At 43.5% G+C, this 25,044-nt stretch overlaps 1 protein-coding gene across 1 annotated transcript; it reads left to right on the top strand.

Moving 5' to 3' along the window:
• The first annotated feature begins 429 nt into the window (after positions 1–429).
• LOC135203781 (WD repeat domain phosphoinositide-interacting protein 3-like) lies at positions 430–17,404 on the top strand. Its single transcript, XM_064233757.1, has 4 exons — positions 430–630; positions 1,745–1,927; positions 16,822–16,968; positions 17,256–17,404. Exons 1-4 carry the CDS (start codon positions 471–473, stop codon positions 17,387–17,389), a joined length of 624 nt encoding a protein of 207 aa, XP_064089827.1. The 5' UTR covers positions 430–470; the 3' UTR covers positions 17,390–17,404.
• The last annotated feature ends 7,640 nt before the right edge of the window (positions 17,405–25,044 follow it).

The following is a 25,044-nucleotide window of genomic DNA, read 5'->3' as shown; positions in this document are numbered from 1 at the left end:
TTATAAAAATTGTCATTTTTCATTATAAGATTGTTTCATATATACTTACCAAGTAATTACGAACAGAATTTGAGCCCGCCATCCTCCCCTAACCTCATATGGACATAAGGGCACAAATAAAGTGAACTTATTAGCCAGGTTGTTTCTAGTGTTCCTAGATAATTGGTGTGGCTTGTCACCTACACAAAACAGTAGAATCGCTACTGCAGATTTTTAATCGTTAGCTGTGTAATTGCTTGGTAAGGATATAGTATATGAAACTTAATTTTATTATGAGAATATTATTTGTTTATATAAAAGAAAACTACGAAATATTTCAAACTTTTGTTTGCATTCCAAAAATCTCTAGTGCAAATAAAACAAGTTGTTGGGAAATGATCTTATGGCATTAACCTAGCCACTGTATCTATGTGAAGTGTACCTACAAAAATTTTCATGAAAGTCTTATTACAGGGTGTTTTGCCTGTGGAATGGACACTGGTTTCAGAGTGTATAACTGTGATCCACTGAAAGAAAAAGAAAGACAAGATTTCTCAGATGGAGGAATTGGTTATGTTGAAATGCTCTTCCGATGCAATTACCTAGCTCTTGTAGGTGGAGGCACGCATCCAAAGTATCCCACCAACAAAGGTAAGTGTTTCATAAATTGATAACCTTTATTCCTGATCTAAGTGTACCTACTGTATTGGGTCGCAATTGGGATACAGCAGTAGCTATACTATTTAGTTCGCTCTGTTTTGTATCCCTAGTGTTACGTAGTCCATAAATCATACACTTCAAAGTAGTCTCAGATATATTATGATTTATTTGGAGAGGTTAGCTAAAGAAGAATGAGTTTTTATTTATATTAAAATATAATTAAAGGCTGTTATGTAGGTTTCTCTTTTGGTCTCTCTCTCTCTTTTGAAACAAAGGTAGTGAACGCAAAACTGTTGCTGGGGTTTTCCAATAATCGTTCATGCGACATTACATTTAACGTATTGGTTAATTAGAGATTAAACCAAACTCATACTGTGGTCAGATGATTGTAATGTTTTTGATTTGTGCATAATGTTTATATTTTTTGGATTTGTTTGTAGTCCACAAGGAAATTTACTTCTTGTTTGTAGGAAATTTTTCTTTATGCTAAGTGCTTTGATAGCCACAGACAATCAGGTTTGTCTTTCAGCAATACATACATATTTCGGAGCTTTATCGCAGAGCAGCTAAATGCATTATTTTAATTGCCACTAGCACAACAAACACTTCTCTTGGTTGGGCTGTTGTTGTTGCCGGAAGTGTCAGGCTTCCGCTAACAGGTCAACTAGTTGTTAAATCAAGAGCTTTATTATTGTAAAGCAGGTAAACTGCCATTTTTTTAATTTATTTTTTTAATTGTCGCCAGCCTGATAAAACACGTTCTCTCTCTCTCTCTCTCTCTCTCTCTCTCGTCAATCTTCTCTCATCATCTCAATTCTCTTCTCTCTCTCTTCTCCTCTCTATCTCTCTCTCTCTCTCTCCTCTCTTATACCCTACACTAATATTACTCTACCTTGTATTTTCATTCAAGTATCCCAGGTTTTTTTTGGCTGTAAATAATAGCTGTATTCCTTGCTTAGGAAAATCATCCAAAGCAAGCGATAGGCAAATAGTATATGCAAACTTATGAAAATTTTAATGTTATTACTTTGATATGTTTTAACCTCTCAGGTAATATGCATTTTCATGTTAGTTAAAATTTTTGTTTTGATAATGACTTTTACAGTTATGGTGTGGGATGACCTTAAAAAGAAGCATGTGATTGAATTAGAGTTTGCGTCAGATGTGCGTGGAGTGAGGTTACGAAGGGACCGTATCGTTGTTATCCTTGATACGATGATAAAGGTGTACACATTTACGTCAAATCCACAGCAGCTTCATGTTTTTGATACAGCAAATAACCCCAAAGGTGAGTTTGATGTAATTGGGCTTTACATTATGGAAGCTTAACTTTGTCTAATGTGGTCAGTAGATTTCATAAAGGTAGCAGTCTTAATTCCAAGCACAGTTTTGATTTGTTTCGTCAGGACCTCCATTAATCATGTGTTGTCTTGTCTTATTTTCTTAGGTCAAGAAATACCCAATCACACTAATTTATCCCACTCAAGACTGACTGGCTCTTACTGAGAGGGCAGATGCAGACATTGTCGTTCTAACCTTGAATTCCCAGGGGCATTTTCTCTTGTGCTGTCATCACTATATTTCCATTATTTTAAATTAATTATTTTCATTCATTTCATAGGTGAATAATTTTATGTGTTATGATTTTGTGTTTATTCATAGTTGTGGGTTTTTAACAGTTTATTGATAAGAACCAGCTGTTGTCACCTTCCTTGTAAGAGTTACTGTGAGTTTAGTATCTTTTCCTTCACTTTTTGTTTTCTATGAGTTTTTATTTCTATTAATAATTATGTTTTTCATTCAGACCTTCAGTTTGACTTTCTTTTCAAGCTGGTTATCTTTTATATTTCTATGCTCAGTTCCTTATATTATTTTGCTATAGCTTCATTTGTTTATTTGAAGTGACTTAAAGTTCGTTGTGGATTTCTTGTTTAAGGTTTTTTGTGAATTTCAACTTTGTCTTTGGCTCTCAGAGCTTAGAATTGTGAGAATTTAAACATTAAACACACCAAATAGAGGCCTTAGTTGTTGATAGAGTAGATTTGATGTGCATTGTGTATGAATAACCTTGAGTGGTACAAAACATGCATGTACATACACTTGAGGAAAGTGGAGAGTGTAGTGTCTTCATCAAAAAGTTGACTGATACTTCATACTAAAGTTCTGCTATAGGGAAATCAGAATGAGTCTGCTTCTGTATAGTAACCAGATGTACCACAGACATACCAGACTTTGAAAGGTGCCAAGTCCATGCAAACTTTGAAGTGCAGAAAAGTAAAAGTTTGTAAAAGTAGTTCTAGTTGGACAAGTGAATAGTTTGTGGTGTTTCACTTATATTGGTGCAAAATTAGTTTAAAAAAAAAAAAGTGCCATGGAAAGAACTATTGCCGAAGTGTTGGAGTAGTAGGGTAAATTTTCAGAATCAGCCAGGTTTAGAGTTAGAAGTAATTTTTTTTTTTTTTTTTTTTTTTTTTTTTTGTTTTTTTTTTTTTTTTTTTTTTTTTACATATTTTTGGATTGGGTTTTGAATGATTTTAAGACTTTGCTATGTGCCATCAAGTATTTTGGAAGTAGCTCCATCCTCCATTGAGTAATAATAATGGATGGTAAATGTTACTTGTTCATATGCTTAAAAAAACCTGGGTTGTAGCATTAGGATAAATCTGGTGCCAGCTGGAAGCTGTTAAAAATCAATAAAGATTGTTTATGCAAGGAATTGGTGGCATCTGGTATCCATCACAGGAATGAGGGAGGAAGTGGCTAGTGACCCAATCCCAACTCTGACGTATTAGTTTTCTTCCACCGCCTTCAGGAGAGGACATTTCTTGTGCTCTCCTCCCTAAAGCTGGATTTTCCCTTTGTGTTCATTTCTTAGTGCTTTTGTGTATAGTGATATTTGGTGTGTGTTTTTTTGCTTGTGTTTTGGATTTTGATAAATGCCAATCCTAAAAACAAAACCCTGCTGAAAGTTCTTGTGAACCTCAGAGGAAATGTCCCAGTATAGGCAACTATGCTTGTTTGCATTTTCTTGCTTCCTTTGAAACTGATCCCCATTCAATGTGTAGTACTATGTGCAGATCAAATGCTTATAACCTTTGTCCTGATTGTCGTTCTTGGTCTCCTCCTGTCTAGACCTCTGTTGTTCTGTTGTTGGACAACACTACAGTGGTAGCTTTTGTGAACAAACAGTTGGGCTAGTGCACTCCAACTTCACTTGATAACAGACCAATTACATCAGTGGGCCATCAACAACTCAGTGGACCTCATTGGCCAGGTACATACCAGGCAAGAGGAATGTAGTGGCTGACAAGCTTAGTTGTCGGGGACAGGTTCTAGGGATGGAATGATCTCTGCATCAGGAGATAGTGGACAGGCATTTTCATCTGTGGAGGAGACTAGTGAAAGACCTCTTCACAGGAAGCATGAGATCTATTGTTTAGTAATTCCACATCTCTGCAATGGCAGAGGACGCCCTTCACCATCCTTGGGACAACCTGGACGTTTACGTTTTTCTCCACTTTTGCCTGCCCTCCTGAATCTGGTCAATGTCCTGAACAGTGTACAGTGAACCCTCTGGATTTCGCGGACTCATTATTCGTGGATTTCCTCTAAAACATATCCCCCCATTTTGTGGGAAGTTCACTTATTTGTGGTATTTTCTATAGAAGATGTATCCACTCATGTATCGTGGATTTCTCTCTAAAACATATACCCCCATTATTTGTGGGAAGTTCACTTATTTGTGGTATTTTTCTATGAGAAATATCCACATTTTCATGTTTTTTTTATCAGTTTCATCATAAAATGCACTTTTTGATAAAACTAAAAAAAACAGGTGTAAACATTTTTAGTTTTTTGTTAAAGTTTTAACTAACAAAACAGACAGTTTTAAGGTTTTTATATAGGAGTTTCAACTATTTGCGAATACGGGAGGAACACTGTGATGATTTCTCAGGATCTCAGGATAACCCTATTAGCTCCTTTGTGTCCTCAAACAGATTGGTTTTGGGATCTGCTATCACTGCTCTCAAGAGGTCCTGAGAGAAATAACCCCTTAGCACAATCTCCACTGTCAACCTCATGTAGAGAGAGACCATTAATTGGTAGGATCCCTGTCTCTTCATGGCTGGTGATTATCCAGCATCTCCTGCAAGCGAGAGGGTTTTCTTGCAGAGCAGTGACACAGATATCTGATTACCTTGGAAAATCTTCTTCAGCTGTGTACTAGGGAATATGGGCTGTCTACTGTGATTGATGTCGTCGACAGGGTTTCTCTCCACTTTGAACTTCTATTTAGCAGATAGCTGATTTCTTGATCTTCCGAACGGAAAAAAAAAACATCTTGGTTTCTTGCCCATTAAGGGCTATAGGGCCGCTTTGGGATTATGTAGTTCTTGGGAAGTCTCTTATGCTGCTCAAAAGTTTTGAGCAGCCTTGTACTCTTAAGAGAACTTAGACCTCCTACCTGGGATCTGATTGGGGCTAAGTAGTCTCACTCAAGCCCCATACAAACCACTGCATCAGTCATTGGGCAGGGACTTGACCTTCAAGACAGTTTTCCCTTTAGCTTTGGCTCTATTGAAGAAAGTGGGTAGGGGATTGGTAGCCTTCGAATTTGTGGTCCCAGAATTTGTTTGCTAAGACTCAAAGCTATGCAGTTCATGATGACAGATTTGCCTCCTTTTCCATCCCTCCATCCCTTCCTTTGGAGATTTTGGTGGCAATGATTAGATGAATTACTCCTTTGTTCCATCCGAGCACTGTATAGTTATCTAAAATGGACTTGACACCTCAGACTGGGGCACCAAAGACTTTTTGTAAGCACAGGCCGGGTTAAGAAAGAAGTGTCAAAGAATGCCATTTCATTTTGGCTGTGAAATGGTTAAGCATGCCTATTCCTCATCATCAGTTTCTATTGCCAGTACTGTGCATGCAAGAACACATGACATTAGAGGACTAAGTTCATCCTTGACATTCAAGAACTGATCTGTTCATAGGATTTTGAATGCTGGTTCTTGGTTTTGCCAAACCACTTTCATTTCCTTCTACCTGAGGAATGCTGCCCACAGGTCCTTGGACCCTTTTTCCTTTGGTCTGGTGGTGGCTGCTCAAGTTTTGTAGCTCATCCAGTCCCCCTAGCACGATAGTTTGTATCTTGCCTAAGATGATGGTGTGAAAGAGATTGATTGAGATGGCTGGTCTCCTCTTTCCCTCTTTTTCCCTTTCTTCTCTACTTATGGGTGATAAGAAGATGGATCCATCATACACTGTAACTGGCTGGATAGAGGTGAGTATTTTATATTGTACATGAATATACCTTTCAGTAGCAAACCCTTCCTGTCTCTAGCAAGGGAAGAGAGGAATAATAACAAACACGTATAGGTAGCTACCTTAGTATGTTATCTGAACAGATATAGTTCTAACTTTCTCCTTATGCTGTGAATCTCTGCATTGTATTTTAGCCCAGTAGTCTGATTGTTGCATACCCATATATCTGCCAGTTTAGAGGCTTAAGTAGGTCTCCTTTCTTTGAATTCTCTTATCCAGGAAGTGTGCAGGTGTGCTGAACCTCCAGTCAGTTCAGGATTCTGTTACCTCCCACCAAAAGTGAGTCTATCCTAATGTTAAGACCCAAGTTTGTTCTGCATATGAACAAATCCTGTAGCTGAATAACCACTGGTTCCATGCAACGTAAAAACACCATAAAAACAAAACAAACAAAACATATGAACAAATCACATGAAGAAATGAATGTTAAATTAATTTGTATTTATCATAGCTAACAAACCAACTGCAGTCTTAACATTTACTGCCCGCCTCTAGCCACCCCTCTTGCAGTTAACCCTGGGCTGGAAGAAAACTATTATGTCATGGGGTTGAGATTGGGTTGCTGGCTGCTTCCTCCTTCATTCCCATAACGGATGCCAGATGCCACCAATTCCTTGCTTAAATATTTTTTGTTGTTTTTTACCAGTTCCCAGCTGACACCAGAAGATGTAATCTAATGTTAAGACCGCAGGTATGTCAACTATAAAAAATACAAATTAATTAAAAATTTGTCATCTAGCGCCAAGCTGGAAACCGGTAGAAGAAAATTAAAATTACACTTGTGAGATCCAGGGAACTAATGGCATCTATACCAGGTCACGGGGGGCATGTATACCCAGAATGCCCACGGCTACCTGTGACCCACCAGTTATTTTCCTACCGCCTTTAAGATAAGACGTGTTACTGTCTATCTCATTTAAAGCCGGTTTTTCAGTTTGCCCGTTCTTTATCCATTTCATTTTTTTTTTTTTTCATTCCTTTTCTTTCTCCAAGTGTGAACAGTGTGTGGTAAGAGTGTATACGTGGTATGATGGAGAATTTTGCCTCAACATCGGGATCGTCTACCATTTAGAAGAGGAGACAAAGGAAATGCCCAGGAGTCAGTGGCTTTCCATGTTCTAGGTTTCCTAACTTCGGTGTCGACGGATCCTCATCCAACGTGTAGTAGGTGCAGGGAAAACTTATGTACGGTGGTACTAATCCGTGTTCTGTTTGTCGCGGTTGGTCGGTGGAACAGTGGAAGAAGTTCTATGGGAAAAGCCAATACAAAAGGAAGGGGGTGACGCCATCTTTGGATGACCAAACCTTACCGGCTTCTTTTGTATCGGTAATAAACCAGGCTGCTCCATATGTTTCTCCACCTGCTTTTGATTTGTCTCATACCCCTTTGGTTTCTCCTAGCGGTTCTGTATCGGAAACGTCAGGAGGGGCCTTGGGTAATTTTATGAATAATTTGCACTCTCCTTTGTTCCCAGCAAGTAGAGGGGGAGATCCGCCATCTTTGTTCCAGGCTCCTGCTACTCAAGCGCATAGGTTACATGGTACGTGGTCAGCGCTAGGCCTACCAGGCGTACCAACCTTGGATGGTCTGCTTGCGCATTATATGACGTCACGGTTCCAGCAGGGTCCGGCAGCGCTGAATGTTCCTCATCCCCCGGGCTTGCAATTTATGGGAATTAATGCCGCGGCTTCACCATCCCACTCAGTATTTACACCGATGCAGAACGTGGGAGGTGTTTGGCAGCAAACGTGCGGTTGCCAGCAGAAACCTCTCAGTCTCTCCCTACGAGAGGGATGACGTCACAACATACGTCACACTCCGATATGGCAGGCGTGATGACGTCACAGACCGATTCTCGCCCTTTTTCGCTGCACCCAGACGCTAATACGCCTTCTGGCCCGTCAATGCAAACTGTAATGCAGAAATTACAGGATATAGAGAAGAGAATGAATAAGAGAGACAAAAAGAAAAAAGTGTGATTCGCCTTCTTCGCTTCTTCCTCCAGTTCGGCGTCATCGCTAAGTCCGATAACGTCACGGCGAGCGCCAGTCAAGCGTTGGAGGAGGATTCGGGAGTTCCTGGCGGATCCTCGGGCTAAGAGGAGAAGAATCAATTCTTCCTCATCTTCGGACCAAGACTGTCATTTCCAAGTCAGCAAGAAGGTCGGAAAGTCAGTGGCTATTAAGCACAAGGTTGGCAGACGAAGCCGTTCGCAAGAATCCGAACAAGCGAGAGAGGTGACGGACCTGGTTGAGCTAGCGGCCGAGGCGGAGTTGCCAGTTCGGATCGCAAAAACTGCGATACCTCGGTAAAATCGACGTTGGCGGCGAAAGGTGCAGCAGAGGATGGAATGCAGGTTCCCAGTTTCGCCCGTAAGGCCGTTCAAAAAATACGTACGAAGGACGATAAGGCTCCTATTAAAAGTACAAAAAATAGAGAGTTGGCAACCTCGGCGGATACGTTCGTGGAAGGCAGTGTCCGTCTGGATAGAAGGTCGAGGCCGGGCTCGCCGACGCTCGAAAACGATGCCAATACTAATAGAGATGAACTTATCTCTGTCTTAAGGGAGCCTTCATCTTGGAGATCTAGAAGAGATTCTCGCTCTAGATCCGTGAGCAGAGAAAGAGTGAGACGTTCTCGTTCCCCTGCTGACTATCCGGGATCGAGCCAACAGCGGCCAGCAAAGATCAAAGAGACCGCGGCCGTAGGGGCAGGCGGCCGTGGAATTCCGGGCCGTCTGTCAGAAGATAGAGGCGAGACAACATCCCTTGTGACGGAGAATGGTACACTAGAGCCGGAGGAAGGAGAAAACCAAGAGTTTCTGGCCTCGTATGCAGATGGTGATTGATTTGATTCGTCAATTCAATATCCTTTCGGAGAAGACAGAAACACCGGCCAGTATGCTTCCTCCGGGAATTGACTTGGCATTTGGACTAAAGAGGGATACAAAGGTGTCGTATGAATTGCCTTGTTCGAGTCATGCGGAATCGGTCTTGCAACACGTAAATGCAAAGATTGCAGGGAGGGATAATCCTTAAGATCTAATAGATCATTTAAATTTATTCCCCCTCCAATGATAAAGCAAAGGAAATATATACGACACCGAAGGTCCCTTTGCTGTCTAGACAAATGAACCCTAATGTTGTAAGGTTAAGGCCTGGATTAACCTTGGATCAGGTTAAAATGGAGTGCCCTTCGATGACGTACCAAGAGGCGCTACGTTAGAAGCAACAGCTTCTTCTGTCTTTCAGGCTGCTTCTTGGTTAGACCTTTGGTCAACAGCAGTGGCGAAATTGCATCCTCGGAAGCAACAAGGAAAGTAGTGGATGAACCATTGTTCATTAGATTACTACAGTCAGGTTCCAAGGCGATGCGTACCTGACAAACGTAAGTGCCAATGTTTGGGCAAATATCCTGCTAATGAGGAGAGATGCAGCATTGGCTAGACTAAGCCGCAATGTGGATTTGGATTCCCTGTTAGCAATGAGGAATGGGGATATCTTGGAATCGCAACTGCTGTTGCCAGAGGTCATACTGGAAGAGGCGATAGATAGAAGAAGGATGGATACTAACGATAGGTTGGTGCAACAGGCAGTTAGGAAAATGTCTAACAGTCAAACTACTCCTTTGGAGGGAAGACAACAGCAGATGTCTCAAAAGAAGACAGTGAGACATAGCATCCCTAATAGAGTCACAAGACCCTCTTCCCCAAAGAGGATAACTCATTGGCCCTTTCACAATAGAAACAACAGAGGAAGGGGCAATAGGGGAAGAGGGAGAGGCTCAAGAAGATAGGATGGGCGCCTCCCATCACTCGGCCACACCAGTGGGAGGTTGCCTGGCAAATCACTGGAAGGTGTGGCAGGAACTAGGGGCAGAGCAGTGGGTGGTGGATGTTCTCAGGATCGGGTATTTGATCCCGTTCGAGGTATAACCCCGACCCCTGACAGATCACCATTACCCCACGTCACTTATGCCCACAAATCTCAGAAGGCCACTATTCTGCAGGACGAAGTGAAGAAGATGATGGAAAAAGGAGCTGTGCAACAAGTATGCAGTCCGACAAAAGGCTTCTACAGCAGGATTTTCCTGGTACCCAAAGCCAACGGGGAGTGGAGGACAGTAATAGACCTGTCAACGCTGAATCTGTTTATAAGGAAAACCAGTTTTTCAAGATGGAAACTCCGAAAACGGTTCTACAAGCAGTCAGAATCGGAGACTTTATGCTGAAAGTCGATCTAAAGGACGCATACTTTCAGATACCAGTCCATCAGTCTTCAAGGAAATTTCTCCGCTTCAGTCTTGCAGGGAAAGCTTTCGAATTCAAGGTCCTGTGCTTCGGATTGACAACGTCTCCTCAAGTTTTTACAAGAGTGTTCACCCTCGTGTGGGCGTGGCGCATGCTCAGGGGATCAGGCTAATAAGATATCTGGACGATTGGCTGGTGATAGCAAAGTCCAGGGGAGAAATTACTCAGGGACAGGGCGGCCCTCCTGCAGCTTTGTCACAGCCTAGGTATTGTGGTGAATCAGCAGAAGTCGTAGTTGGATCCAAGTCAACGTTTGGAATATCTGGGAATGGTGATAGACACAAACACAAGCCAAAGTATTCCCAACAGACCAAAGAGTAGAGAAATGCAAACAAGTGGTGAATGCCTTTCTGGGAAAGCAGACACAGCCAGCAAGGCAGTGGCAGGTGGTGCTGGGAATCCTAACCTCCCTGGAGAAGCTAGTACCAAAACAGGAAGGCTACACCTTGCGGTCCACCTAAAATGGAGGATGAAGGAGTTTTGGTCACCAACAGTAGATCACCCGTACGAGCAAATTCCCTTGTCGGCAGAAGTGAGGAAAGACTTGCTGTGGTGGGTAAACAACGACAATCTGGCAGTGGGTGTCCCCCTTCAACAATCCTCCCCAGACCTCTTGCTGTTCTCGGATGCGTCACTAGAAGGCTGGGGAGCCCATATGGAGGAGTTGATGGTGTCAGCAAAATGGAGTTGCAAGGACAGAGAACTCCATATAAACGTGCTGGAGTTGAAAGCAGCTTTTCTGGCTCTACAGGAATTCAGGGAGAGAGTAAAGGGACACTCAGTGGTATTGATGTCAGACAACACCACAGTAGTAGCTTATATAAACAAGCAAGGAGGCCTAGTTTCTCGGCAGTTACATGTGATGACAGTTCAACTTCACCAGTGGGCTATAGAGAACCTGGTAGACATCAAGGCCAGGTATATTCCGGGAAAAAGAAACATAGTGGCCGACAAGTTGAGCCGCAGGGATCAGATTCTGGGAACGGAGTGGTCCCTACACCAACAGGTAGTGGACAGGATGCTCATGTTGTGGGAAGGACCGATCATAGACCTATTCGCAACCAGGTACAACAAAAAGTTGGAAGTGTATTGTTCAGTAGTCCCGGACGCAGAGGCAGTAGCAGAAGATGCGCTACAACACCCCTGGGACAATCTGGACGTGTACGCATTTCCTCCATTTTGTCTAATCGTCAGTCCCTGAACAGGGTAATGCGGTCTCAGAACCTCAAGATGACCCTAGTAGCCCGTTATGGCCGAAAGCAGAGTGGTTTCCAGACCTACTGGAACTCCTAGTAGATGTGCCAAGAGAGTTACCTCCATGGAGCAACCTTCTGTGTCAGCCTCACGTGGAGAGGTACCACCAGTCGGTCAAGTCCCTATCGCTTCACGGGTGGAGACTGTCAAGTATCTCTTCCGAGCGCGAGGGTTTTTCGCAGAAAGCAGCAAATCAGATGGCAGGTAATATCAGAAAATCATCTGCGACAGTATACCAAGGAAAGTGGTCAGCATACTGTGATTGGTGTCGTAGAGGGAACGTGTCTCCACTCGGTACCACTATTCAGCAGTTAGCAGACTTTCTGATATATCTCAGAACAGAAAAACATATGTCTGTATCTGCAGTGAAGGGGTACAGGGTGGCTCTAGCCTCAGTCTTACGAATGAAAGGAGTGGACATATCGTCTTCATGGAGTTGGGCCATGCTGATGAGGAGCTTTGAACAGTCATGCCCACCAAAGGAGCTAAAAGCCCCAGATTGGGATCTGACCAAGGTACTGAGTAGTCTGACAAAACCCCCCTACGAACCACTAAGGCAGTCCACGGATAGGAGCCTGACCCTGAATACAGTCTTCTTATTGCCCTGGCTTCAACCAAAAGGGTGGGGGAGCTACATGGCCTCTCATATCTCATAATGCACTCGAGAGGTTGGAGATCAATGGTATTTGAGTTTGTCCCAGAATTCGTGGCCAAGACCCAAAATCCAACAATAGTAGACGGCAGATTCGACTCCTTTACCATACCTCCCTTGGCAGACTTTGTAGACAACGACAAAGCTGAGATGCTCCTGTGCCCCGTCAGGGCACTAAGGGAGTACTTAAAGAGAACAAGGCACCTAGGCCGGGGTGCCAGAGGGTTGTTCGTAAGTACAGGACGGAACAAGAAGGAAGTGTCCAAGAATACAATATCGTTTTGGCTAAGGGAGACGATCAGAGATGCTTATACGGCAGAAGACAGAAGGTCAGATAGCCAGGTGGGAGCTAGAGCTTATGACATCAGGGGTGTGAGTGCTTCCCTGGCATTTAAGAAGAACATGTCTGTGGATAAAAATTCTGAAAGCTGGTGTGTGGAAACGCCAAACAACTTTCACCTCATTTTATTTGAAAGATGTTTTGCCCAATGAGATCCTTGGACACCTTTTCCTTGGGTCCAGTGGTGGCGGCCCAACAAGTGATATAGTTCATCCAGTGCCCCTGGCGTCTAGTCTAAGATGAAGGTATGAAAGTAGAATGAATGGGATGACTGGTCTTTTTTTCTTTACTACTTTCTTCCTACTCCTTTAACTACGGGCAATATGAAGGAGAGTACCATCATGTGCTTGGAACGGACTAGATGCAGGTAACGATGGTCAGCCATACTGTGAAGCTATCTTAGCTGATGATATACTTTTCAGTAGCAACACACCCCTCTGGATAATAGGGAAAAGAGGGGTGAAGGTGGATCCAGTTGCAAGGGACAAGAGTAAACAGTAGAATGGTATCTACACCCAGTGGGAGGAAACCAATAGATCCGCTTATATCTTTGGTCCTAGGTTCATTGTCCATTCTCTTAGAATTTCCCTATATATTCTGAAATGGATAAGGTGGCAAACTCCCAGTCAGTTTTAGAGACTTACCTCCCTCCAATAGTAAGTCTATCCTAATGTTAAGACCGAAGGTTTGTTTCGTGTATGAACAAATACCAAATTGTAACTAATTTGTATTTTTCATAACTAACAAACCTGAGGTCTTAACAGTTAAAGGCCCACCTCGAACCACCCCTCTAGCAGTCTAAACTGGGTTAGAAATATAACTGGTGGGTCACAGGTAGCCGTGGGCATTCTGGGTATACATGCCCCGTGACCTGGTATAGATGCCATTAGTCCCTGGATCTCACAAGTGTAATTTTAATTCTACCGGTTTCCAGCTTGGCGCTAGTTAATCCTAATGTTAAGACCTCAGGTTTGTTAGTTATGAAAAATACAAATTAGTTACAAATTTGGTATTTTAAAACTGTTTGGTACCAAGTACTTACATAGCTATATTGTAGTGTCAACTCATGCGGCATCTTTAATTTAAAAAATCACAGTAGCGCTTCGGTTGTTTAGTGTAAGTGTTTTAGATCCTCAGTCTCTTTGACTGCATAGTCGAAGCTTCTAACAAGGAAAATTAGAATTTCAAGGAGTTAAAGAATGACATTGCCTCGGACTGGCTAGGAGTACTGTTTGGAGCAGACAAGGCTATCATAGATGGATCTAGTACCGTGTTGAGCTTGCAGCTCTTTTCTCCTTGGGAGTATTGAAGAACAGGGAATTATGGTGCTCCTTTATAACTAAAGAGGTTACACAGATACTGAAGTTGACCCTTTTCTTTTCGTCTTTGGACCCCCTTCTCCTGCAACCGCAGGGTACTTTGAAGAAAATTGCTTCGGACTTCTAAGAGGAGTCTACTCAGGATCTGCTGTCAACAGCGAGAGACCTACTATGGACAGATCAAAATCAAGTGATACTAGTCATTTGATCTGTTATGACCATTGCAAGATGAGACGTAAATCTTCTATCAGCGTCTACCAGGCTAAGTGGGAACTTTTCCAAGTGTTTCAGACACATCTCTGTTCTTCTGAGATATCTGTGACCTAATTGTGGATTTCCTTCTTAATCTTAGGACATCTATAATGTCAAGTACAAGCAAGACAGGAAGATCTGGTCTCTTGGAACAGGTACGTAGTGTTGAAGTGGTTGATGGCTGACAAGTCCCTCTTTTGAAACCCTGCATTGCTCTTTTCTGAGAAACCTTTCCTGTAAGACTCTCTTCCTTGTGGCCTTGGCTCTTGCTACATGTATTAGTGAGATCCAAGCCACTGATAAGGGAAGATATTCACTAAGAAACACAGTTTAATCCTTTCCCTGGGATTTTTAGCCAAGAACGAAGACTCATCCAAGCACTGTACCTGTTTGCGCCTTATTAGGAACTTAACAGATATCCTTGGCTGTGAGGAATAAGAGTGAGTCCTTTGTCCTGAACAGAACCATGAAAATCAGAGGGCCACCCATTAACCTCTGGTATTATGTGAAAAACTCTTCTTGCCCTCTGACTAAGGAAGTATTGTCCTTCTTCCAGAAGGACTTAATTTCCGAGGTGAACTCTCAGGGTTAGGTGGACATTCTGTCTATTTTTAAGTGAAAGCTCTTAAAGTCAGGATAGTCTCTACCTCATTAACTTTCAGACACAATATGTTCCTTACTTACATTCTGCAGTCAACCTACTGGAAGTGCAGATCGATCTTCGCATCTCACTATTTGAAAAACAGTGTTTGTAATTGCAGTACCGGGACCATTATCTGTGATTGGCACGGTATTGGGTGAGGAAGCATAGGAATTTCCCCTACTTCTCTTCACCTTGAAGTAAGATGTCGAGTTTTGGGGAGCCTGGGGGTTACAATGTACCTGAAGTACCCACCAGTTTCAGTGGATGGATTGTGGTTTTTTCAGTGTAGGTGAGTGTTGTCTGGTTGTTGTTTTTTTTACGTTGGTACTGTGCCAAGGGCAAGGGCACTTCTTATGCTTTGGTAGCCATCAGTCATATCCTTCGCTGCAAAGTTCCTACTTGAGTAGAGGCGCCCCACGGCTCAGTCGCCATGCCACTACAGGTTCAGATGACTACAAACCAGAAGCAGTTTTCACCTCCAGTAGCTCTCTTACCAGATAAGGAAATGACAAGCATTGTTTCAATGCTAGCAACTTTTTCTGTTTCAAAGTCATTATCATTCTTTAATATTTTGGAGTAGAATATGTCCATATATCCCACCTCCATTCAATGTGGGATTCAGCTGTGTAATTACTTGGTAAGTTATTTATATGAAAACGATATAGTATTCATAATACAGTTAAGTTTCATATACTACAATAATACCTCAGCCTTATGCTATTTGAGTGGCGCGAATTTACAATAGTGTGAACTTTCATTGGAACCTAACTATTTATCATACAAAAGTATTTCACAGATGCAAAAGCAAATGCAACATTTTCAAATACTTGAGAAGCCCTGCAGAAGTGTTTGTTTAATTCTGTATGGGATTTATAAGCTTTCAAGATTTTGTTTAAATTGAATTACATTGAATAATAATAAAAATAATAATTCTCTCTCTCTCTCTCTCTCTCTCTCTCTCTCTCTCTCTCTCTCTCTCTCTCTCTCTCTCTCTCTCTCTCTCTCTCTCTCTGTTGTACGTGTGTAATCTTCATACACTCCTTTAGTTTTACCAACCATTTATTTATTTTTTTCAAGGGTAATGTAATAAGCTAACTTTTAAATGAAATTATAGTAACTTTAATTTTATTCAAAAATTAGCTTAATACTTATGGAGCTCAATTAGGGTCATATTTAGTGTTTAAACTGTAGAAGTAAGCATTTATGAGCATTTTTAGAGACAGTGCCAAACTTACAGGAAAATTCCCCTTGCACAAGGTGGTCTAGAACCTAACCTCTTGTAAGTTCGGGGTATTACTGTACTTACCATATATACACTAGACAATCGAAGCACTACCACAATTTTTTTAATTAAAGCTGTTGTGGGAGGTAAAACTATAGCTGTGTAATTACGTAGTAAGTATGGATATATGAAACTTAATTTTCTTATGAAAATAAAATTTTTCTTGGAAGTGCCTCGTTAGTAATAACAATGGTAAAATGGGATTTTTGGATTAGGAAATGTGAAAATGATTCTGTTATGTACAAAGTTATATCATAACTGAACCCAAGCCAACATGGGGTCCAGTTTTTAATTGGCCAGTGACAGAAAAATTATTTTTTAGTTTTATTCTAGGAAAGACTTCGGCAACCTCTGTACTGCTTTTGAGTTTTTGATGGAGAGATCACTGTATGAAAGTGAAAGTTCTTGATAGAAATAATTCATGGAGGAGAGAGCTACAATGCTCAGAAGCAAATACTACATATAACTGATACCCTTTTCACATAACCAAGTGATTCTTAGTTTTACCGAGTATTTGTCCTTTGGAGGAGATAGCCTTCCTTCAACACCTAGCGTAGAGGAGTCGCCATATTTTTAGCAATTTTATGTGAATGGTCACCCACTTCAGAGTGAAGTACAGTATAAAGCGATGTAAATGGACTGTTTGTATGTATGAAACACAAGATTTTTATATTCTGCTGTTTTGATTGTTTTTAGCCATATCCTATGAAAAACAGGATAAAAGTAAATTTTTTTTCTATTAATAATCTCCCGTGCTATAACATCATAAGTACTATAGTAATACAGTTTTTTTTTTTTCCAGGCTTGTGTGTACTCTGCCCTAATAGCAACAACTCTCTACTGGCTTTTCCTGGCCCTCGTGCTGGTCACGTGCTCATCATTGACCTTGCTGATACAGAAAAATCTCCTCTTGACATCATGGCACATGACTCCCCTCTTAGTTGTATAGGTATCAAATATATATGGTTAGGTTTTGACTTTCATAAAGCATACTGTATCGCTCTGTAATTTGATGAGTTGATTAAAATGATAGGTAATTTGACTGCTAATTGTAGGTATGAAACCTGTCATTATTTATTACCAGTTTGTGTTACAGCACTATACTGATTTGGTTTGGTCAGTGGAGTAGCTATAGAGTCCTTTCAAAATAATGTCCATGATCATGTAGTCTGGTTAGTATAAATCTTTTTTGTCAGTTAGATGTGATAATTTTGCTAATTAACGTATGATTTTCAGCTCTTAATCTTCCTGGGACAAAGTTAGCTACAGCCTCAGAAAAGGGAACTTTGATTAGAATTTTTGATACAGCAAATGGGCAGCAACTGAATGAACTCAGACGAGGTGCTAATGTGGCAACAATTTATTGGTAAGTATCTCAGTGTGACACAGGTTGTCTGTTTATTATCATTGTGTGGATTTAGTAATGGCTTTTGCCAGTAATGTGCTATGGAGGTTGCATTAAAAGATGTAGAGGGGCCAAGTTTTACTTTTAAATAAGAATGCTTCCTATTCAGTTTGTTCTCAGTACTCTGCTATATAATAAATATAGTAACCAGTAAAAAATGATAAACATATTAAGTAACTTACTTTTAAGGAGGTGCTAATCAGAAGTGAAGCTTGTATTGCTGTGCAGTTGTGTGAAATGTATTAAAAACATACTGAGAATTATATTTTACGACCAGAAACAACCAAAAGGCATATGAAAATATAAAAAAGCTCCCATGAAACTCAAGTTTTTCTGTTGATATAATTATACAATGTGCAGCCAACCCTTGTATTCACAGACTCATGATTCGCGGACTCGCCTATTTGCGGATTTTTCTATGGACCGTATACATATGCCCATTACTATTCACTGAAAATTTGCCTATTCTTGGTATTTTTCCACTGAGAAATATTCCCAAATTACTATACTTTTTCAAACATCGAACTCACCTGGTAGTTATATATATAGCTGACGTCCCTGACGTCAGCTATATATATAACTACCAGGTGAGCATGTTAAAAAATTTATTTTGTTCATGAAACTTACCTGACAGATATATATATAGCTGTATTTCTGACGTCCGACAGAATTTCAAAATTCGCGGCACACGTAGTGGGGCGGCCAGGTGGTAGTACCCATTCCCGCCGCTGGGCGGCGGATATCAGGAACCATTCCCATTTTCTATTCATATTTTTTCTGTCGCCGGTGCTGCAAACATCTGTTTACAGTACCTCCGTCTAGATTTTTTCATTATCTCGCATAATATTATCTGGATTGACTTTTGGTATCGACTTCTGGATTGTTGGATTGGCACGCGGAATAGTGGATTGGTTTTTGATTTTGGATTGGCTTTTCTAGATTCAGTATGTCTGGATCAAGTTCGGGAAGTTACAGAGTGTGTGTGAGGAGTGAATGTAAGGTGAGGCTTCTTAAACCTTCAGTTGATCCTCACACAGTTTGTATGGATTGCAGGGGGCATGTTTGCGTGGCTGATGATCGGTGCAATGAATGTAAGGATTTGGATGATGATAAATGGAGGATGTATGAGACCTATCGGCGTAAATTAGAGCGCGATAGAGTCAGGAGGTCTTCCTCTAAGGGCAGCTCTACTAAAGGTAAGGATAGTAACATTTCTCCTCCTCTAACACCAGGTGAATTTTGCCCAACCTAATCCTGTGCTTGTTGTGCCTTCGGGCCCCAGTGCTGTGTCTGGAGAAGGTAACACCCTTTCTCTGATTCTAGAGTCTATTCGTGCTCTCGAATCTAAAGTGTTGGCCCTAGAAACCGGCCCAGTGAAAGTTTGTGTCAGTGCCCCTAGTGTTGTGGAGGGGGCGTCAGATCGGCCCCATAATGCCTCTAGGCCTAGACCTCTATCGGACTCCCAGGACTCAGGGAGTGGGTATGTCGAAAGCCGCGGAGGGTTACGGGGGCGGGGGCTCCCCACCGATCTGGCGTCCCTTCGGCAGGCCTTGTTGCTAAATCCCAGGCTGCCAAGGAGCGCGCACGAGCGCGTATCCTGAAAGATTGCTTTTCGTCCTCCGAAGCGTCCTCCCCGCGCAAGGGGTGGAGCGCTCGGAGAGACTCGCGTCCGTTGAAAAGGACTTTTCGCTTTGAGGACGCTTCACGTCCTATGTCTCCTCTTTCCGTAAGAGGACGCTTATGACGCCTTTCCTCCCCAGAAGAGAGGAAGGCGTTCTACCGATGAGGACGTTAGTTTCCACGCACAGGCGTGTTCACCTGAGAGGCAGATAGCTGTACCTGCTAGAAGGAAGGAGGCGTCCCCTCGCCCCTCGCCTTCTCGCAGTCTCAGTCCTGCCCCTTCTTTTGCTCCTTCGTCACCTACGAAGGATATCCTTGTGTCCCTTCAGGACCAGATTACGTCGCTGATGGCTCAGAGGACTTGCCCAGCAGCAGTCGAGTCTAGGCGTAGGAAGGACGTTCGGCTGCCCGTCAAGAGGACGAAGCGGCCTCATTCTCTCTCAGCTCGCTCGTCTCTCTCTCCGCCTCCGGATCGTCAACGTTCTCGCTCTCCTAGCAGATCTTTTACTCGCTCAGGAGAGGACGCTCGTCAGGACGCTCGGCGTGGCGAAGCAGGACGCTTTGCGCTCTCGGCAAGCAGCGGTTTGAGGACGCTCGGCAGGACGCTCGGCGTGCTAGACAGGACGCTTTGAGCTCTCTTCAAGACTCTTTAAAGGACGCTCGGCAGGACGCTCGGTCGTGCGAAGCAGGACGCTTCTGGTCCATAGACAGGACGCTTTTGAGGACGCTCAGCAGGACGCTCGCCGTGTGAAGCAGGACGCTTTTCGAGCGAAGCAGGACGCTTTGGAGCCTACAAAGCAGGACGCTCGCTCTTCTAAGCAGGACGGCTTTTGGCGCTGCTCTTCAGGAAGCTCGCTCTTCCTTTCGAAGGGGAGCTTCGGTTAAAACAGTTGACTTGACTTCTAAGGATGCTTCTCTTTCGGAAGATGTCCGTGCAATAAAGAACAACGTACGGCTCGCTTCCGACTACCTGTAAGGGATACCTCCAACCAAACGGAAGTCTTTATTCAGGATTGAGCCTAAGGGACTTACTCCCTCTCCTGATAGGCGTTCTCCAGTTCCTCTTAGGGAGGAAGGGGAGCATAGTAGTCCGGGGAGTTCGTAGAGGAAGAACAGCGGTAGCTTCAGCTGTCTCGGACTACAAGGTTCTTGTTAGGCTGTTGCGTTCAGCATTCGGAGACAAGTTCCAGCCTACAGCACCTAGGTCTCCTCCCTCACAACTTTCGTCGTCCAAGACCGTAAAGACCCGGAATTCGTCGAAATGAAACGTCTCGTCGACCAAGAGGGCGTTTTAAAGAAACTCCAAGACTTATGTCCAGAGGAAGGATCAGGGCAAGACCACTTTCGCCCATCCACCCTCTAGACTCGCAGGGAAAGGAGGAGTTTGGTATTATGAGACCAAGGAGGATGTCGGGATAAAGGTCCCTTCGTCCGCGTTGGGTGACTTCTCCAGTTTGGTGGACGCCCAGAGGAGGTCTTCCTTAGCGTCGGCTAAGGTGACCTGGACTCCAGTTGAGACTGACCACCACTTGAAGGGTCTTCTTCGTACCCTTAATGTTTTTAATTTCCTAGACTGGTGTCTGGGAGTTTTGGACCGTCAGTCTAGAAGTCCTGATTCTCTCAGTCTGGGGGAGCTGTCCAGCGTGTTGTCATGTATGGACAAGGCCGTCAGGGATGGTTCGGAGGAGCTAGTTTCGAATTTTGGAACTGCTTTCCTAAAGAAAAGAGCGTTGCTGTGCAATTTTACGGCTAAGGCGGTATCTCCAGCTACAGAGAAAGCGGATTTGCTCTTTGCGCCTCTTTCGGACCATCTCTTCCCCCAGGCTATGGTAAAGGATCTTGCACAGAGTTTGCAAAGAACGAAGGCGACCCAGGACCTCTTGGTTCAATCTTCAAGACGTCCAGCGGTTCCTTCCACGTCAACTTTCAGCAAACCCCCGAAGAAAGTCAAACCCTTTCGCGGGGCACCCCCCTCGAGAGCAGCTCCCCAGGGCAGAGGAGGTTTTTCAAGAGGAAGAGCTTCATTCAAACCGAAAACCAGCAAGTGAAGATCTCGTCCTTCAGACACCAGTCGGGGCCAGACTGGAATTCTTTGCGGAGTCTTGGAGGCAGAGAGGAGCTGGACCCACTTGGACCCTCAAGATAGTAGAACGGGGGTACAAGATCCCTTTTCTTCATCCTCCTCCTTTGACTTCGACTCCCAGAGACCTCTCTCCATCTTATCAGGGAGAGAAGAAAAGGGTTCTTTTCGATCTCTTAGACCAGATGGTCGAAAAAAGAGCGGTGGAACAAGTCCTGGACCTAGAGTCACCGGGCTTCTACAACAGGATTTTCCTTGTGCCAAAGCAGTCATCAGGTTGGCGCCCGGTCCTGGATGTGAGCAGGCTAAATCTTTTTGTAGAAAAGATAAAGTTCAGAATGGAGACGCCTCAGTCGGTGCTGGGAGCATTGAGGACCTGGCGACTGGATGGTGTCTCTAGACCTGCAGGACGCATACTTCCACGTCCCAGTCCACCCTCTGTCAAGGAAGTACCTGAGATTCGTCTTGGACAACAGGGTTTGGCAGTTTCAGAGCCCTTTGTTTTGGTCTCAGCACGGCCCCAATGGTTTTCACAATGATTATGAGGAATGTAGCGAAGTGGCTCCATTCGTCAGGAATCAGGATCTCCCTCTACCTCGACGATTGGCTGATCAGAGCGTCGTCGAAGGCAGGAAGTGTCTGAAAGACCTTCAGTTTACGCTAGCCCTAGCAAAGTCTCTGGGTCTGTTGGTCAACACCGAAAAGTCCCATCTGACCCCGACACAGTCCATCGTGTATCTGGGGATTCAGATGGATTCAGTGGCTTTTCGGGCGTTTCCATCCCAGGAACGTCAGCGACTGGGGTTAGAGAAAGTCGCAGCCTTCCTAGAGAGAGAAGCTTGTTCGGTGAGGGAGTGGATGAGTCTGCTGGGCACCATTTCCTCACTAGAAAAGTTTGTCTCGCTGGGAAGACTGCACCTCAGGCCTCTTCAATTCTTCCTTGCGGAAGAATGGAAGTCGAAAGGGGACCTAAATGCGATCCTAAGGATCTCCAACGATGTAAGAGTTCACTTAAGATGGTGGCTGACCCTCAGAAGTTACGAGAGGGCCTCTCCTTAAATCTTCTGAAGCCCCTGACCTAGTGTTGTTCTCAGACGCTTCTTCCACTTCCGGGTTGGGGAGCAACACTAGGGGGGGAAGAAGTGTCAGGCTCCTGGAGAGGGGAACAGGTAGCTGGCACATCAATGTAAAGGAACTGGCAGCGATATTCCTGTCGCTGCAGTTCTTCGAAGAGAAACTGTCAAGCAAGGTTGTTCAAGTCAACTCGGACAGTACCACAGCCCTTGCGTTATCTAAAGAATCAGGGAGGGACTCGCTCCAGATCCCTTTTTCTCCTGGCGAAGGAAGTTCTACTATGGGCCAGACGCAAGGCACATCATAAGATCCTGACAAGATTCGTGGGCAGGGGTTCAGAATGTCAGGGCGGACCTTCTCAGCCGCCGGAATCAGCTGCTGCCAACAGAATGGACCTTGCACCAGGAAGTCTGTCAAAAGTTATGGAAATTGTGGGGACGTCCTCTAGTAGACCTGTTCGCTACATCGAGGACGAGAGACTTCCTCTGTATTGCTCCCCGGTTATGGACCCGGGGGCAATTGCAGTGACGCTTGCTGGAAATGGACAGACCTGGATCTTTACGCCCTTTCCCCCATTCAAGATCATGGGGGACGTAATGAGAAAGTTCGCAGCGTCAGAAGGGACAAGGTTGACTCTGATTGCTCCAATGTGGCCAGCAAGAGAGTGGTTCACAGAGGTCATGACGTTCTTGTGGACTTCCCAAGAACGTTGCCCTGGAGGAGAGATCTACTCAGACAGCCTCACTTCAAAAGGTGTTCACCAAAACCTCTCCGCTCTGGCCCTGACTGCGTTCAGACTATCGAAAAGCTGGCCAGAGCGAGAGGCTTTTCAAAGGCAGCTGCGAGAGCAATCGCTAATGCTCGAAGAGCCTCTTCAAGAGCTGTTCTACCAGTCTAAGTGGTCTTCCTTCATGGGCATGGTGCAAGAATGGAAGGAATTTCCTCTTCCACGACCTCTGTGAATCAGATAGCAGATTTCTTTCTCCATCTAAGAAATGTGCAAAAATTGGCAGTTCCTACAATCAAAGGTTATAGGAGTATGTTGTCTGCCGTTTTTCGTCCACAGAGGATTGGACCTTTCCGACAATAAGGATCTGCACGATCTCTTAAGGTCGTTTGAAACTACCAAAATTCCACAAGCAAGACCGCCCTCATGGAATTTAGATGTGGTTATTGAAACACATCTGATGCTTATCCCTTTGAGCCTCTCCATGAACGCTTCTCTAAGGGACTTAACGAGGAAAACGCTTTTCCTAACTTCTCTGGCGACGGCGAAGAGAGTTAGTGAAATCCAAGCGTTCAGTAGCCTAGTGGGTTTCAAGGGAGACAGCGCTGTCTGCTCGTTGAACCCTTCTTTCTTGGCTAAGAACGAGAACCCGTCTAATCCTTGGCCAAAGAGCTTCGATATCAAAGGAATATCGAGTCTCGTGGGTCAAGAACCAGAGAGAGCCCTGTGCCCTGTCAGGGCTCTCAAGTTCTATGTGAATAGGACTAGAGAGATAAGAGGTCCCTCAAGGTAATCTCTGGTGCTCGGTGAAGAGACCGGATTTACCATTGTCGAAGAATGCTGTTGCTTTCTTCTTGAGGGACGTCATTAAAGAGGCTCATTCATCTTGCCAGAAGACTGATAGAGCCTCTTTAAAGTGAAAGCTCACGAGGTCAGAGCCGTAGCTACCTCTCTTGCCTTCCAAAGGAACATGTCTATCAGAGATATTCTTGATAGCACCTTCTGGAGGAGCAATTCCGTATTCGCCTCACATTACCTCCGGGATGTGAGGACGATTTACGAGAACTGTAGTTCTTTGGGACCTTACATTTCGGCAGACACAGTTTTGGGGGTGAAGGTAGCTCTCTCCCTATCCCTTAGCTTAGTTAGGTTAGTTTTTTGTGTTTTGTGGTTGATGGTGAGATCTTCTGTGAAAATCTCCCATTCCATAGTGGTAATATCAGGGGTTTTTTGCGGGTTAGTTGGTCAGGTGGTGGTCGGTTGCTGTGTTACTGCCATATGTTTTCCTAGATGGTCTTGTCACATTGTGGTCACGCCCCCGTTGACAGAGCATCCAGAGAGCACCAGCACTACAGGTCAAACACCTGGCTGGCAACTCTGATAAAGCATAAGCAGGCTTTTGGTGACAGTAATCAACCATAGTCTACTTTGCTATCAGGTAAGGAACCAATAAGATAATCTTTTATTTTATTTTAAATTTCCTAAAAAATCCTAGTCTGTCCTACCACCATCCGAAGGTGTGATTCAGCTATATATATCTGTCAGGTAAGTTTCATGAACAAAAATGTTATTGTTATAATACAATTAAGTTTGTTCATACTTTACCTGGCGATATATATACTTAGAGTGCCCACCCTACCTCCCCTCAGGAGACAAGGGCCATGAATAAATATGAATAGAAAATGGGAATGGTTCCTGATATCCGCCGCCCTAGAACTTCGGTACGGGGAATGGGTTACTACCACCTGGCCGCCCCACTACGTGTCCGCGAATTTTGAAATTCTGTCGGACGTCAGAAATACAGCTATATATATATCTGCCAGTAAGTATGAACAAACTTAATTGTATTATAACAATAACATATCATGAAAATAAACATTATATACATATTTTCATGATTAAATGCACTTTTTGTGATTAAACTATTAAAATACAAAGGTATAAACATTTTACAGTTTTTTATTATTTATTGTTTTATTTTTTTACTCTCAAAATAGGCAGTTCTAAGGATTTATAGAGGGGTTTTAAGTATTTGTGGATTTTAGCCATTTTGGGGGGGGGTTCTGGTACCCATCCCTGCGGAAAACGGGTGTCTACTGTACAGCTAAATTAAATAACA

Source organism: Macrobrachium nipponense, chromosome 24, assembly GCF_015104395.2.
Source record: "Macrobrachium nipponense isolate FS-2020 chromosome 24, ASM1510439v2, whole genome shotgun sequence".
In the NCBI taxonomy this organism is placed as follows: Eukaryota; Metazoa; Arthropoda; class Malacostraca; order Decapoda; family Palaemonidae; genus Macrobrachium; species Macrobrachium nipponense.
This window is presented reverse-complemented; position numbering and strand designations above follow the sequence as displayed.

Coding starts and splice junctions, on each gene's coding strand:
- LOC135203781 (XM_064233757.1), top strand. CDS start 471: ATGGACACTGGTTTCAGAGTGTATAACTGTGATCCACTGAAAGAAAAA. Junction 631..1,744: donor AAAGTATCCCACCAACAAAG/GTAAGTGTTTCA, acceptor TGACTTTTACAG/TTATGGTGTGGGATGACCTT. Junction 16,969..17,255: donor CTCCCCTCTTAGTTGTATAG/GTATCAAATATA, acceptor TATGATTTTCAG/CTCTTAATCTTCCTGGGACA.